The 16,601-nt window shown below is 37.2% G+C and overlaps 3 protein-coding genes across 4 annotated transcripts; 2 read left to right on the plus strand and 1 right to left on the minus strand.

The window, feature by feature from the left end:
* Positions 1 to 140: 140 nt before the first annotated feature.
* On the plus strand, positions 141 to 1,469 carry LOC126746536 (THO complex subunit 4). The gene is made up of 3 exons (XM_050454849.1): positions 141 to 481; positions 623 to 1,070; positions 1,150 to 1,469. The coding sequence occupies exons 1-3, from the start codon at positions 269 to 271 to the stop codon at positions 1,248 to 1,250; spliced, it is 762 nt and encodes a 253-aa protein (XP_050310806.1). The 5' UTR covers positions 141 to 268; the 3' UTR covers positions 1,251 to 1,469.
* A 642-nt stretch (positions 1,470 to 2,111) lies between these two features.
* Positions 2,112 to 14,141, plus strand: LOC126746532 (GATOR complex protein WDR24). The gene is made up of 12 exons (XM_050454842.1): positions 2,112 to 2,541; positions 2,592 to 2,708; positions 2,763 to 2,985; positions 3,040 to 3,253; positions 3,305 to 3,553; positions 5,223 to 5,517; positions 6,017 to 6,271; positions 10,121 to 10,348; positions 10,404 to 10,568; positions 10,625 to 10,756; positions 13,451 to 13,708; positions 13,920 to 14,141. The coding sequence occupies exons 1-12, from the start codon at positions 2,451 to 2,453 to the stop codon at positions 14,036 to 14,038; spliced, it is 2,346 nt and encodes a 781-aa protein (XP_050310799.1). The 5' UTR covers positions 2,112 to 2,450; the 3' UTR covers positions 14,039 to 14,141.
* Positions 14,142 to 14,195: 54 nt separating this feature from the next.
* Positions 14,196 to 15,620, minus strand: LOC126746535 (peroxisomal membrane protein PEX14). Of its 2 annotated transcripts, XM_050454848.1 has the most exons (6): positions 15,412 to 15,619; positions 15,032 to 15,325; positions 14,754 to 14,980; positions 14,522 to 14,689; positions 14,407 to 14,455; positions 14,196 to 14,343 (listed from the first exon to the last, which is right to left on the minus strand). In XM_050454848.1, the coding sequence occupies exons 1-5, from the start codon at positions 15,469 to 15,471 to the stop codon at positions 14,434 to 14,436; spliced, it is 771 nt and encodes a 256-aa protein (XP_050310805.1). In that variant the 5' UTR covers positions 15,472 to 15,619; the 3' UTR covers positions 14,196 to 14,343; positions 14,407 to 14,433. The 2 variants fall into 2 exon arrangements, with proteins under 2 accessions (XP_050310805.1, XP_050310804.1); XM_050454847.1 differs by lacking the exon at positions 14,407 to 14,455 and having other exon boundaries at positions 15,412 to 15,620.
* Positions 15,621 to 16,601: the final 981 nt, after the last annotated feature.

The raw sequence follows: 16,601 nt of genomic DNA on the forward strand, positions 1-16,601 counted from the left end.
TATTTAACTAAAACCGTGTAAAAAATGCTATCAAGAACATTACATAATTAACCTCTTAATCTCACACTTTATTAAATGACTTGGCAACGTTGTCGAAATTGTGTCACATGTCAACGTCGGGCTGTCATCCGTCAACGTCAAACGCATGCGTACTCATACAGTAGCACCAACAAAAAGCCGCCCGTCGCCATTTTGTAGCATTCTTTTAACGTTTCGGTAGCGTGTGTTCGTCTATTTCCCGTATTTATTCCGATTCCGTTGCGTTAAAATGGTCGACAAAATCGAAATGAGTCTCGAGGACATCATAAAAACCAGTAAACAGGGTCGGGGCCGCGGCAGAAGAGGCGGTAATCGCGGGGGTAACAGAGGCGGTCAACGCCAACAACGCGGAGGCGGTAGTAATTTTAGAAGGGGCGGCGGCGGCGGTGGGGCGGTTAGGGGCGGCCGTGGTCGCGGAGGCATCTCGCGCTCCTTCACACGGGTAAATAATGATGATTTTTTTTAATTAAAATTTTTTTCCTCCCACCCTTGCAAGTCTCAGTCAGAAGACCCAGTCTCTGTCTCTTACTTAATTAAATGGAGAGGCTCGGTGGTCGCTGACGTGATTTTCTCATGCGTTTAGGGCGACGTGAACAGTGCGTGGAAGCACGACCTGTTCGAAGGGTTCGGGGCCCGCAAGGTGGCGGCCGCCCGGGCCGTAGTGCAGGCCACCATGGGGCCCACCAAATTAATGGTGTCCAACTTGGATTTCGGGGTGTCCGACTCGGACATCCAGGAGTTGTTTGCCGAGTTTGGGCCCCTTAAAAGTGCCGCCGTGCACTACGATCGGTCGGGCAGATCGTTAGGTACGGCCGATGTCATATTCGAGAGGAGAAGCGACGCTATTAAGGCCATGAAGCAGTACAACGGGGTGCCTTTGGATGGACGAGCGATGAACATACAATTGACAACCAGCGAGATCCCTGTGCCTCCCAGGAGGTCGATTGGAGGTGCCGAAAGAAGATTCGGAGGCAACCAGAGGAGTCCTCGAGGGGTTAAAAGTGGACGGCCAGTTAGAGGACAAATGACACGTAAGTAACTCAATTTAAGTGTCTTTTAAGCCCCAATTTGTTAATGTCAAACTGAAATTTATTGATGATTTTGTTTTAGGTGGTCGTAGAGGCGGAGGCGGCAGAAACCAACAGAGAAAACAGCCCACAGCCGAGGAACTAGACGCAGAGCTCGACGCCTACACCAAAGAAATGAAGTAAATATTCAAAGTGAAGTGCGTCTCTGTATTCGTTAAGGATCGAAAAAACCAAAACTGTTTTTACTCAACTTACTGTGTCCGTTTTTTACACTTTCATAGTGCGAGAGTGTGTTAACAGAACATGGACGGGAGGGAAGTTACTTTCGTTGAACAAGTTTTAATAATTATTATTATGTGTATATTTTAAAATATGTGAAATATATTACAAAGTAGTCGTTTAGTTGGATTTTGATGCGAGCGAGAGGAGTCTTAATTTGTGAGGAAAATAAACGTTTACTTTAGTACTAAAGTCTTTCATTTATTTTGTCAAGAAATTTAGTGAGGTTAGGATCCCACTGGTCAGTTTAATTTAACCAACGATACCACACTTACCTTATAACTCGTTTTTTTGTTATTATGATTATTTATAGCGGATATTTCAGTTAATAATTGTTTTATTTACTTAATAATAAAAAATAATTCCTTATTGGGAATGTCTCGATAGTAAACAATGGAAATGTCATAATGACAGTTTCAGGGTGTTGACACATGACAGCCACAAATCCTAACCTAAAATTTATATAGTTTCAATTTTCTTGTTTTTTATACATTTATTTAAAGCGAGTATCTAAATTAATAATTAGTTAATTACTTATTTAAATATAATTATTGATTTGCAGTGTTTTGGTCCTAAACAACAGAAATGTCATTTCACGATGACGTCACATGACAATTCGTAACCTAAATCTTTTACAGTTTTTTGTATATTTACTGTAGATTTTTTTAACCAAAGTGAACATACGACGGTATATTATAGTGAAAAGAAACAAATATTTCAATTATTTATTCACTAGGAAGGAGGAAAGTGTGTTATTTATTAGCAAAATATTTAGGAGAATGCAGCTGCTCTCATTGGTCACTTGAACTTATCCGACGTTGCCACGTTTATTTAAAAATCAATTGTATGCTTTCTTATTTATTAAAAAATATTAACATCTCTTGTATAACACACTTATAAAGCTTCAAACATTAAACATTTACACTTAAATAGCTTTCATTCCACGCCAAATCTCGTTTATTACCAACTATTTGACCACTTTGGCAACCGCGCCTTATCACATAACCTCAACCCGCAATAAACGTCAACTAAAAAAATCAAAACAAACACTGTTTTATTTAAAAAAAAAACCATAAATTCCGTCTCAATATCAAATAACCAAAAATGGGGACGTTTTATGAGATCCAGGACGGTCCGGTGAACGCCCTGGCCCTAAACCGCGACTACACCCAAGTGGTAATCGGAGGTCGCAACGGTAAACATTTTCGACCCTCCGACACACGAATTTCAATTTTCTCCCTTTAGTCTTTAAGATTTACCAAATCGAGGAGGGACGGTTTAGGGAGCTGTGCAACCTGCGCACCCTCAAACATCTCAATTTGAACTTCTCTTGCAACGATGTGGCTTGGAGTCCCACCGATGGTAAGTAACCCCATAGCATCGGTGCATAACTTGCAAAAAAAAACCCATTTGTAGACCAATATGTGGCCACTGCGGCCACTAATGGGCACGTAACAGTATGGAACCTCAATAAAATGGGCAAAGCCATGCAAGAACAAGACTACCAGGACCACAAAAGGACCGTGAACAAAGTGAACTTCCATGCAACCGAGTCGGGCCGGTTAATCTCGGGATCCCAAGACGGTACCATGAGGTATTTCGATATTAGGGTGAGAAATGCGGTTTCGGTGTTCGTCAGGTGAGAGTTTTCAGATTAGAGAGTATTCAGTGTCACAAAGTGTTTTTTGTAAAGTAATACAGAGAGTGTCAGGGACGTTCAGTTCAGTCCCCACAGTCCCTACACGTTCGCGGCGGTCTCAGAAAACGGCAACGTCCAAATTTGGGACTTGAGGAGGACCGAGAAGTTCCAGCAGCAATTCACCGCCCATAGCGGTCCAGTGTTTGCTTGCGATTGGCATCCCGAGCAGCCCTGGATAGCTACAGCAAGTCGAGACAAAACCATTAAGGTAAACAGTGAGTCATAAGTGAGGGGGCTGAATTAATTGATTTATTAAAAGGTATGGGATTTATCGTCGAAAAACACGTTGGAGCACACCATACACACCATAGCATCGATCGGGAGGATCAAATGGAGGCCCCAGTACCGTTACCATATAGCCAGTTGTGCCCTGGTGATTGATTGCAGCATTAACGTGTGGGACGTGAGGAGGCCCTATATACCGTTGGCCGCATTCAATGAACATCGGGATATAACTAGCGGGATGGCTTGGAGGGGGGACCCCAATGTTTTCTTAAGTAGCGGCAGGGTAAGAGTATAGAGTAGATTTTAGGTTATAAGTCGGCTTCTGGTGCTCGGATCGGTTTGATTTTTGTTTTAGAGGATTCTTTGGGGTGTTTTTAACATTCTATTGAAAAAATCATGAAAATCCGTGCAGGAGAAGTTTTTTTATTCAAGTTTTAGAAAGTGATGTCCAAGTGAAAATACAGTTTCCGTTAATTTTTTGGTAATTGAGTCATAATTCCAGTTCTAGTGGTCGGATTGGTTTGATTTTTATTTTCTAGGATTCTATGGGGTGTTTTTAACATTCTATTGAAGAAATCATGAAAATCCGTGCAGTAGAAGTTTTTTTATTCAAGTTTCAGAAAGTGATGTCTAAGTGAAAATACAGTTTTCGCTAATTTTTTGGTAATTGGGTCATAATTCCAGTTCTAGTGGTCGGATTAATTTGATTTTTGTTTTCGAGGAATTTATGGGGTGTTTTTAACAGTTTATTGAAAAAATCATGAAAATCCGTGCAGTAGAAGTTTTTTTATTCAAGTTTTAGAAAGTGATGTCCAAGTGAAAATACAGTTTTTGTTAATTTTTTGGTACTTGAGTCATAATTCCAGTTCTAGCGGTTGGATTGGTTTGATTTTTGTTTTCTAGGATTCTATGGGGTGTTTTTAACATTCTATTGAAAAAATCATGAAAATCCGTGCAGTAGAACTTTTCTTATTCAAGTTTTAGAAAGTGATGTCCAAGTGAAAAAACAGTTTTCGTTAATTTTTTGGTAATTGAGTCATAATTCCATTCCAAGTGGTCGGATTGGTTTGACTTTTGTTTTCGAGGATTCTATGGGGTGTTTTTAACATTCTATTGAAAAAATCATGAAAATCCGTGTAGTACAACTTTTCTTATTCAAGTTTTAGAAAGTGATGTCCAAGTGAAAAAACAGTTTTCGTCAATTTTTTGGTAATTGAGTCATAATTCCATTCCAAGTGGTCGGATTGGTTTGACTTTTGTTTTCGAGGATTCTATGGGGTGTTTTTAACATTCTATTGAAAAATTCATGAAAATCCGTGCAGTAGAAGTTTTTTTATTCAAGTTTTAGAAAGTGATGTCCAAGTGAAAATACAGTTTCCGCTAATTTTTTGGTAATTGGGTCATAATTCCAGTTCTAGTGGTCGGCTTGGTTTGATTTTTGTTTTCTAGGATTCTATGGGGTGTTTTTAACAGTTTATTGAAAAAATCATGAAAATCCGTGCAGTAGAAGTTTTTTTATTCAAGTTTTAGAAAGTGATGTATAAGTGAAAATACAGTTTTCGCAAATTTTTTGGTAATTGAGTCATAATTCCAGTTCTAGTGGTCGGATTGGTTTGATTTTTGTTTTCGAGGATTCTATGGGGTGTTTTTAACATTCTGTTGAAGAAATCATGAAAATCCGTGCTGTAGAACTTTTTTTATTCAAGTTTTAAGAAGTGATGTCCGAGTGAAAATACAGTTTCCGCTAATTTTTTGCTAATTAAATCATAACTCCGCTTCTAGTGCTCGGATCGGTTTGATTCTTATCTTAAAAGATTCTTTGGAGTCTTCTTTAACTCCCACTGAAAAAATCACGAAAATATATTCATCAGAACCCGTTTTATCCAAGTTTTTACCTATCTACTCCAGTTTCATGGCTCCTAGTCTTACAGCGTTGCCTATGAATCTTCCAGGACAATACACTGTACCAGCACTCGTTTGCCGACGGCCAAAAGCCGGCAACGAAAGCGAACCCTCAAGGGATCAGTCTGAACACGAGGGGCGAGGTGGTGTACTCGCGAAAAGTGGCGACCACGCCCACCATCGTTAGCTGCAACAGTAGCAGCCAAAATTCCCTAAGTAAAGCGGTAGGGCTGATGCGTAAAATATCGACCACGCAGACGATCGATAGTTTCCATTTGGCCGCCAGCTGTTTGTACGATTTCAATCCGAATAATGTGGAGGAGCACGAGTCGTCGATTTTTTTGAGTAAGTTTTTTTTTAAATAACTCGATTTGGGTGGGTTTTATGAAAAAAGTTTTGAGAGCTTTTTTGTTCGGTGATCAATTGTGCATCTTTTTGAGCTCTATGATTTTTGACGTAAAAGTGACAGGTGAGGAGAAAATTTAAGGTTTTTCCAAGATTATTGTGTTTTTTAGTGTTTTTTCTGCGGAAATATTTAAATAACTCATCCCGTGTACTTTTTAAGGAAAAAGTGATGTAAGCTTTTTTGTTCAGTTATAAAAACTGAATCTTTTTTTACTCTATGATTTTTGACGTAAAAGTGACAGGTGACTAGAAAAATCTAGAATTTGATCAGGATTCTATATTTTTTTCAAGTATTTGCTTCAGAAAACTCAAAATAACTCGTCCTGTATAACTTTTATGAAAAAAGTGAAGAGAGCTTTTTCATAGACCGCAAAAAACTGAATCTTTTTTCACTCTATAATTTTTAACGTAAAACTAACAGTTAACGAGAAACTTTCAGGGTTAGCCAAGAATTACGTGTTGCACGGTCGCAGTGTATCGGAACTGTGCGAGCGGAACGCGGTCGTGGCGGAGGAGCTGGGAAAAAGCGACGTTGCCGTTACTTGGAGGATCATCAAGACCATGTACGGGGAGGAGTTTGTTCAGAACGCGATGATGAATCCCCCCACCGCCACCACCGCTAACAACAGTAACAATGCGGTTAATAATAATAAACACGAGGAGGTCGATGTTGTTGAGGAGCCAAAGTCCAAAGGTGAGAATGGGAGGGGGGGAATTGTCGAAAAAATTGAATTATGACCACCCTGTATTTAATAGGGCGTTGAAAGTGCGATGAGGCAATAGGGAATTTAATGCCGATTAAAATGAGCCCAAACACTTTAGGGTTATCTCCTATAGTTTCCAAGATATGAGGATTTGAGTGCGAAATCCGGCTCGAAGGACCAAATGTTTTTTGCGAATATCTCTTGGACTATGGGAGATAACTATGGGGTGTGTGGTATTAATGGAATCGGGAACAAAAGCTCTATTGACCTGTTTAATTAAAAATAATTTTCCAGCAACTTTATAAAATAATATGTTCTGATTTTCAACCGGTCGAATAAAGATACAGCCATGAAAAATGTTCACGTTGATTTACGGCAATTTTTACATGCGTCAAGTATGTTCACGTTAGTTGTACACGAGTCAATAATGTTCACGGCAATTTTTACACGCGTCAAGTATGTTCACGTTAATTGTACACGCGTCAATAATGTTCACGGCAATTTTTACATGCGTCAAATATGTTCACGTTAGTTGTACACGCGTCAATAATGTTCACGGCAATTTTTACATGCGTCAAGTATGTTCACGGCAATTTTTTAATGCGTCATATTTTTTTAAATTCATTTTTTCTTGCGTCAAAAATGTTCACGTTGATTTTTAGATGAATTCGAGATGTTCACGTTAATTTTTACATGAGTCAAATATGTTCACGACGTTTTTTACATGCGTCAAAAATGTTCACGATGACTTTTACGTCTGTCAAAAATATTCACGTAAATTTTTTACGCGTCAAAAGTCTAGAAGCCGATTTGTACATGCGTCAAAAATGTTCACGGTAATTGTACAAGCGTCAAGAATGTTCACGAAGATTTTTACACGCGTTGAAGTCGATTTTTAGATGCGACAACATTTTTTATTAAAGCGAATTTTTACACGCATCAAATATGTTCACAATGATCTTTTTATGCGACAAGATTGTTCACCGGGACTTTAATACGCATCAAAAAATTTTCAATCAACTTTTATTCCCGTCAAAAATGTTCACAAGGATTTTAACATTCGTCCAAAATGTTCACGTCGATTTTAGCAGGCTTCAAGATTGTTCACTAGGATTTTACACGCGTCAAAAGTCTTGAAGTCGATTTTAACAAATATCAAAAATCTTGAAGCCGGTTTGTACATGCGTCAATAATGTTCACGGCATTTTTTACATGCGTCAAAAATGTTCATGCTGATTTTTTACACGCGTCAAATATGTTCACAACGGTCCAGATATGCGTCAAGATTGTTGACGTCGGTTTTTACACGTATTAAAACATTTTAAATCAATTTATATTCTCGTTAAAAATGTTCACGAGGATTTTTACGCTCGTCAAAAGTATTGAAATGTTCATGATGATTTTTACATGCGTAAAAGATGTTCACGACCATTTTTACATTTATCAATTGTCATTATCAATGTTCACGACGGATTTTAGACGCGTCAAAAGGTCTACTTTCATTTGTATATGCGTCAAACATTATTAAATCAATTTTTAAACATGTCATAAGTGTTCACGTTATTTTTACATTTGTCAAAAATGTTCACAGAAATTTTTACACGCGTCAAAAATGTTCACGATGATTTTCATGTGCATCAAAAAAATTATTAAGTCGAGTTTTAAACATTCCATAAATGTTCACGTTAATTTTACACGCGTCAAAAAATTTCATGTTGGTCTTTACATGCGTCAAAAATGTTCACGACGATTTTTATAGGCGTCAAAAAATTAATAAGTTAATTTTCAAACATTTCATAAATGTTCACGTTAATTTACATGCGTCAAGAATATTCGAAAAATATTTGCACGCGTCAAAAATGTTCACGATTGATTTTACATGCGTCAAAAATTTATTAAGTCAATTCTTGAACATTTCGGAAATGTTCACGTTGATTTACACGCGTCAAAAATGTTTACGATTGATTTTACATGCGTCAAAAATGTTCACAAAAATTTGTGAGCGTCAAAAATGTTCACGACGATTTTTATATGCGTCATAAAATTATTAAGTCAATTTTTAAATATTTCATAAATGTTCACAAAAATATTTACACGCGTCAAAAAAGTTCACGATTGATTTTACATGCGTCAAAAAATTATTAAGTCAATTTTTAAACATTTCGGAAATGTTCACGTTGATTTACACGCGTCAACAATGTTCACGATGATTTTTATGTGCGTCAAAAAATTATTAAGTCAATTTTTAAATATTTCGTAAATGTTCACAAAAATATTTACACGCGTGTTAAATGTTTACGATTGATTTTACATGCGTCAAGAATGTTCACGAAAATATTTACACGCGTCAAAAATGTTTACGATTGATTTTACATGCGTCAAAAATTTTCACGATGATTTTACACGCGTCAAAAATACTGAAGTGAATTTTTACATGCGTCCAAAATGTTCACGTTAATTGTATAGGCGTCAAGAATAATGTTCACGAAAAATTCTTATACGCGTTAAAAAAGATTAAATTTGATTTTTACATGCGTCAAAAATGTTCATGCCGATCTTTACATTTATCGATTATGTTCACGACGGTTTTTTACACGCGTCCAAAATGTTCACGTAAATTTTACAAGCGTCAAGAATGTTCACAAAAATTTTTACGCGCGTCAAAATTGTTCACGATTGATTTCACATGCGTCAAAAATTTATTAAGTCAATTTTTAAAAATTTCATAAATGTTCACGTTAATTTACACGCATCAAGAATGTACACAAAAATATTTACACGCGTCAAAAATGTTCACGATTGATTTAACATGCGTCAAAAATTTGTTATGTCAATTTTTAAACATTTCATAAATGTTCACATTAATTTTACACGCATCAAGAATGTACACGATGATTTTATACGCGTCAAAAATACTGAAGTGAATTTTTATTCTTGTAAAAAATGTTCACGATGATTTTTACATGCGTCAAGAATGTTCACGGCGATTTTTATATGCATGAAAAAATTATTTAGTAAATTTTTAAACATATCATAAATGTTCACGTTAATTTTATAAGCGTCAAGAACACAAAAATTTTTACGAGCGTCAAAAATGTTCACGACGATTTTTAAATATTTCATAAATGTTCACGTTAATTTTACATGCGTCAACCATTATTAAATCAATTTTTAAACATTTCATAAATGTTCACGTTAATTTACACGCGTCAAAAATGTTCACGATTGATTTTACACGCGTCAAAAATGTCCACGATTGATTTTACATGCGTCAAAAAATTAATAAGTCAATTTTCAAACATTTCATAAATGTTCACGTTAATTTACACGCGTCAAGAATGTTCACAAAAATATTTACACGCGTCAAAAATGTTCACGATTGATTTTGCATGCGTCAAAAATGTTCACGACAATTTTTATATGCTTGAAAAAATTATTTAGTAAATTTTTAAACATGTCATAAATGTTCACGTTAATTTTACACGCGTCAAGAATGTTCACGAAGATTTTTACACGCGTGAAAAAGGTTCACGTTGATCTTTATATGCGTCAAAAATCTTTACGGCGGTGTTCACAGGCGTCAAAAATGACTACATTGATACTTACACGTGTCAAAAATGTTCACGACAGATTTTACAGGCGTCAAAAATGTTCACAAGGATTTTTACACTCGTCAAAGGTATTGAAATGTTAACGATGATTTTTACATGCGTCAAAAATGTTCACGCTGATTTTTAGACGCGTCAACTTTGTTCGTGACCAGTATTACACGCGCCAAAAATGTCCCGGCATTGTTGCCACGTCCTCAGACGTTTCCCTAAATCCAAGACTTCCCGCAGGGGCGGAAACTCCCGCGGCCCAATTCAGCGGCGGAGACGAGGAAACCGAGAACGAGGACCAAGTGGACCACGCCTTCCCCAACTACCTGAACGTCAGGAACAACGGGTACCTGCCCAAGGGCGACTTCTTCTTTGGGGAAAACGAACTGGACGTGGAACTAGACGGGGCGCCGGCTTTCATGGACTTCTACCAGTTCAGACTCAACCAAACCGCCGTGGGACAGATCGGTACGACACGATTTCACCCCCCGGACCCTCCGATTTTACCGTCGCTTGTTTCCAGATTGGTCCCTCCCCAACGAGGCTTTTCCCACCCGACACGAGATCCTGGATCGCTCCCCGCCCCCGGAACAATTCCCGGATCACCATCAGTCGATCAATTTCAGGGAGGACGCGCATACGGTCCAGGTGGACGATCAGTTACCCGGGATGCTCGCGAACATTAAGGGTGAATAATTTTATAATTATTGTGAATTATTTGAAATAATTTTTGGGGAATTTTAGGTTGTGGCGTACCCAGTTGGGACCCCAGTGGTATAGTGATCGAGACTTTGCACCACTACGCCACCCTCGGTGACGTGCAGACTGTCGCTTGTGTCCTGATCGTTCTGGGGGAGAGCAGGAGGTTCTTGACTGGTGAGTGCGTTTTTTTTTTTTAAATAACTTGCTTCGTGTAGGTTTGATTGGAAAAAGTCTTTAGGGTTTCTTGTAGAGAATTAAAGGGCGCATCTTTTTGGTCTCTAGGGTTTTTGGCGTAAAAGTCACCGGAAGCAAGGAAATTGGCGATTTGTCACGGGTGTTTGCTTGGTGTGTTTGTTTGTTGTTAGTGTTTTGCTTGGAAATGTTAAAATAACTCACCCTGTATAAGTTTTATGGAAAAAGTGATAAAAGCTTTTTTGTTCAGTGATAAACAGCGCATCTTTTTTCACTCTATGATTTTTGACGTAAAAATGACTGGTGTCAAGAAAATTCTAGTTTTGTCCAAGGGTTTCATGTTTTTTAGTGTGTTTGCCTTGGAAATATTAAAATAACTCACCCTGTATAGGTTTTATGGAAAAATTGATTTATGCTTTTTTGTTCAGTGTTAAACAGCGCATCTTTTTTCACTCTATGATTTTTGACGTAAAAATGACAGGTGTCAAAAAAATTCTAGGTTTTTCCAAGGTTTTCATGTTTTTTAGTGTGTTTGCCTTGGAAATGTTAAAATAACTCACCCTGTATAAGTTTTATGGAAAAAGTGAAGAAAGCTTTTTTGTTCAGTAATAAACAGCGCATGTTTTTTCACTCTATGATTTTTGACGTAAAAATGACTGGTGTCAAGAAAATTCTAGTTTTGTCCAAGGGTTTCATGTTTTTTAGTGTGTTTGCCTTGGAAATATTAAAATAACTCACCCTGTATAGGTTTTATGGAAAAAGTGATGAAAGCTTTTTTGTTCAGTGATAAATACTGAATCTTTTTTCACTCTATAATTTTTGACGTAAAAATGACAGGTGTCAAGAAAATTCTAGTTTTGTCCAAGGTTTTCATGTTTTTTAGTGTGTCTGCCTTGGAAATATTAAAATAACTCACCCTGTATAGGTTTTATGGGAAAAGTGATGAAAGCTTTTTTGTTCAGTGATAAATACTGCATCTTTTTTCACTCTATGATTTTTGACGTAAAAGTGACAGGTGACAAGTAAATTGCGCATTTTTTCAAAAATTTTCATGTCTCTTAGGGTGCAATTAAATTTCAACTGCCTGGAAGAGTTTTTTTTAATTTTTATCAAAATAATCCCAGAAAATTGAGAAAACTTGGTACTTTTTCAACTGTTTTTACAGGACACAATTTTTGACATAAAAATGACAGGTGACAAAAAAACCACAGATTTTAACCCAAATTTCAATTTTTTCCTTAAAAAATTAACCGATTTAATCTAATTAGACATCATTAAACCTTAAAAACCAATTGACAACTCTTCGAAGCCCCCCCGTATTCTTGCCCGAGAAACCAAGATGGCCGCCAAGGGCTTCGCTCCGACCAATCAGGGAGCCTCGCGTGACGTCACACTATGGTCGCCAACGTTACCAGAGCAGGTCAAAAAATGAAAGGGGTTTAATGGAAATATTAAAATAACTCACCCTGTATAAGTTTTATGAAAAAATTGATATTAGCTTTTTTGTTTACTGATGAATACTGCATCTTTTTTCACTCTATGATTTTTGACGTAAAAATGACAGGTGTCAAGAAAATTCTAGTTTTGTCCAAGGTTTTCATGTTTTTTAGTGTGTTTGCCTTGGAAATGTTAAAATAACTCGCCCTGTATAGGTTTTATGGAAAAAGTGATGAAAGCTTTTTTGTTCACTGATAAATACTGCATCTTTTTTCACTCTATGATTTTTGACGTAAAAATGACAGGTGTCAAGAAAATTCTAGTTTTATCGAAGGTTTTCATGTTTTTTAGTGTGTTTGCCTCGGAAATATTAAAATAACTCACTTTATATAAGTTTTATGGAAAAAGTGATGAAAGCTTTTTTGTTCAGTGATAAATACTGCATCTTTTTTCACTCTATAATTTTTGACGTAAAAATGACAGGTTTCAAGAAAATTCTAGGTTTTTCCAAAGTTTTCATTTTTTTTAGTGTGTTTACCCCGGAAATATTAAAATAACTCACTTTATATAAGTTTTATGGAAAAAGTGATGAAAGCTTTTTTGTTCAGTGATAAATACCGCATCTTTTTTCGCTCTATGATTTTTGACGTAAAAATGACAGGTGTCAAGAAAATTATAGGTTTGTCCAAGGTTTTCATGTTTTTAGTGTGTTTACCCCAGGAATATTAAAATAACTCATCTTGTGTACGTTTTATAGAAAAACTGATTAAAGCTTTTTTGTTCACTAATAAATTTTACATCTTTTTTCACTCTATGATTTTTGACGTAAAAGTGACAGGTGACAAGTAAATTACGGATTTTCCGAAGATTTTCATGTTTTTTTGTGCGAAATTGAAATTCAACTGCCTGGAAGAAATAATAAATTTCTTTAATTGCCCGAAAATTTGCCATTTTGCCTTTGACATAAAAACGACAGATTTCCCTAAAATAAATAAAAATTTCCAGTAAATATTGCATTTCTCCTTAAAAATGAACCCCCACAGTCAAAAAAAAATCGAAATCATTACGCACTTTTACCCTACAAACCAACCGACAACTCTTTGAACCGCCCTCGTATTCCTACAAAAAAACCCAACATGGCCGCCAAAGGCACCGCTCCGACCAATCGGAGAGCCTCGCGTGACGTCACGCTAGCACCCCCCACGTTACCGGGGCAAATCAAAAAGTGAATTCTTTTAGGTTTAACAGAGATCACGCAAGAGCACTGGATCTTGGGCTACATCGATTTGCTGAGTCGCTACAAATTATGGAACATCTCGAACGAAATAATCAAGTTATCGTGGCTACCGAACGTCAGTCAGTTGAACCAACAAAGCACCACGATGCACACGAATTGCGGCAAATGCATGAAACTGTTGCAACGGGTCGGCTGGTTGTGCGACAGATGTCACACGTCCGAGTACGGGTTGTGCAGCATCTGTCATCAGGTGGTCCGAGGCGAGTGTTTTTTGTTTTTCAATTTTTTTGTAGAGACATTTTTTGGTCTAAATCAAAAATCCTTTTCGTGAATCCAAATTTCGTGAAAATCGGTGGGAAATTGGGGGAGTTATTCGTGTTTTTCTACTTAGGGGTCTTTTATTAATTAATTTAATTAAACGATTTTTAGGTTAATTAATTAATTAATTAATTTAAAAAAAAAATTTTTCAGGGTTGTACGTGTGGTGCCAGGGTTGCTCCCACGGAGGTCACGTGGGTCACATGCGTCAATGGTTGTCCAAAAACAAACTGTGCCCCACCGGGTGCGGCCACTTATGCGAATTTAATTAATTACTCTAATTAATTAAGGTCGAGTGTACCTACAAATATGGCTGTGATCGAAGTATTTTAAGATTAATGTGAATATTAAGTAATAATAAATTTAGTTAACGCACTTGGGCAGTAGTTGTTTTTGTTTCCTCTCTCTCTAGTGAAAAAAGGCGCTAAATTCAAAACAAACATAAAAGGACTATATTAAACAATTAAAAAACAATTGTCAACCCTCACTAACAATCTCCTCGTCCTCCTCCTCCTCTCTGCTGTTCTTCTTGCTGCCGCTGTGGCATGACTCTGTGTCGCAGTCTTTGGCCGAATATCTGTAACAAGATAAAACCGGAAATTACCGGAAAAATCAACTCTTGTGCTTGTTTATCTGTTACTTTATATAATTTAGGTGCAACGGGGCCCTAGTTTAAGTCCTCGTGGTTACTGGAAAAAAAAAGAGACGGAACGAAAATCGACCACCTAACCTCTACTGAAAAGCGAGCGACTCACATAATTTCCAAACTGGATTCGCTTGTTTTCATTCCGTGCTCCGGCTCGGAGCTTCCTGATCCCGAACCGATTTCCATTAGGTCCTCCTTGTTTTCCTCACTCTCCTCCTCGTTATTGGCCATTTGCCAGGAGGGTATCGAGGAGTGCGACACAGCTGGAAACTGTTTCCTACAACGACACGAATTAATCACTTAACACTTTATTAGTACAATAACCCCATTGTTTTCCTTACCTAGTTAGCAACAGACCCTTAACCGTAGCCACCTCTGATCTGAGCTCCTTCAGCTCGGAAATCAGCTCATTTTCCGAGCTAAACCCTATTTTATCCACCTCAGACTTTACTTCTGACACACTAGTCTGAATATCCGACTTAAAACTGTTTATATTATTTTCTAAATCCTCTAGTTTGTCTTCAACACTCTTTTTCCTGGTGCCAAACAAAAAGGGGGCGATATACCTCTGAAAACCCTCTATTAAACCCACATTGACCTCCGCTAACACTTCGCTTACCTCATAAAACTTCTTTATCACATAAGCGACCACACTAAACACCGCGATGCTATGCACAACATCCCTGATTCGGCTAAATAAACTGATGTGCCCCCCACCATAAGACATCAGCATGTTACTACTTAAGGGTGGAGGGTGCGAGGGCTTCTCATGCTGTTCATACGCCCCAGACCGTTCGCATGCCACCCGAATTTCCTCCTCGGTCAAACCTCGTCGCTGTAAAAAAGTCTGTTTTTGCCCCAAGGGGCTGTGGACCACTTTGGGGTTCCTAAGGAACTTTACGGCCGTGTCCACCTACAAGGGAAACTTTCGTGAACTTTGATGTCTACACATCTTGCACTTTGGACCCTAAATTAATTAAATAATTAATAATCGCTTACCAGATCTTCCCTAATGTTCGTGTTATCGCTCGTTTGTTCCTTGTGTTCCTGTGTTGCCATTTTAACGGAGAATGTTCTAGTTAAAACGATTCATTAAACTTAATGGAGAAGGATTAGTTTAATTGAATTTAGGGTTATTTAGTAATGATTTAAGGGCACCTTGCTCGGCCCTGGGAGGCTTCTCTTGACTAATCAAAACAAAAATCAACTGACATTGACACTGTTGACAAATGACATCGTTGACGTTTCTATGACGTTGCCAAGTGTACACCATATGAGGGGTTATTATAAATGACTGAGGAAAAACTTGCGATATTGTGTTTGTTTGTTTAAATAAATGAGTGTTATTTTAGTCTAAATTATGCCCTCTTCATGTGCAATTAATCACTCTTTAACTTAACTCCCAATACCCTTGACAGTGTTGCCTAATGTAATTATTAGATGCCACAGGTTATCATGTCGCTTTTCACGCATTGTTTAATAAAAAATAGCATTTACTGTCACAGGTTCAAGAATAAACGTTACAGTTTATATAATGTGTAAAATGTGATAAATTTGGCAACCGGATTGAAGTTTAATCAAGGTCAAGGTGCGCCTACTGAAACAAAGATGGCGGCCCGGGAGAGTCGTGACGTCACTAACGAAACGTTGCCAAGTCGTAGGAAATTGGTCATTTAAGGCGACACAACAGTTAACTTTGACAAGCTGTCACTTTTGCTATGGTGAAGGTACGGTAATGAAATTTTAATACATAGTACAGGCATGAATTCCAATTATACCAAAATAAGTTTCCTCCTTCTAAGTTATATAGAAACGAAGTTACGAGGAATATTTGAAACCCTATTTTGTTCTTTAAATGTCAACTTTGACAAGCCGTAAATCACGTTGTCGCGAAAATAAAATTTTAACACGCAGTATACGCATGAATTGCATTTAAATAAATGTCAATTTTTTCTTTCTAAGTCAAATAGAAATAAAATTATAGGCAAATTTCGAAACCCTCATGGGTTATTTAAAAAAATGCACATGTCAATTTTGACAGGCTGTCACTCAACTTATGGTAAATGCACTGGAATAAAATTTTAACATGTAGTACCAGCATGATTCCCAATAATAAAAATGTAAATTTTATCCTTATAGGTAAAATAGAAACGAAGTTATGGGCAAATTTCGAAACCCCTCTTCGCTAT

Source organism: Anthonomus grandis, chromosome 17 (assembly GCF_022605725.1).
Source record: "Anthonomus grandis grandis chromosome 17, icAntGran1.3, whole genome shotgun sequence".
In the NCBI taxonomy this organism is placed as follows: domain Eukaryota; kingdom Metazoa; phylum Arthropoda; class Insecta; order Coleoptera; family Curculionidae; genus Anthonomus; species Anthonomus grandis.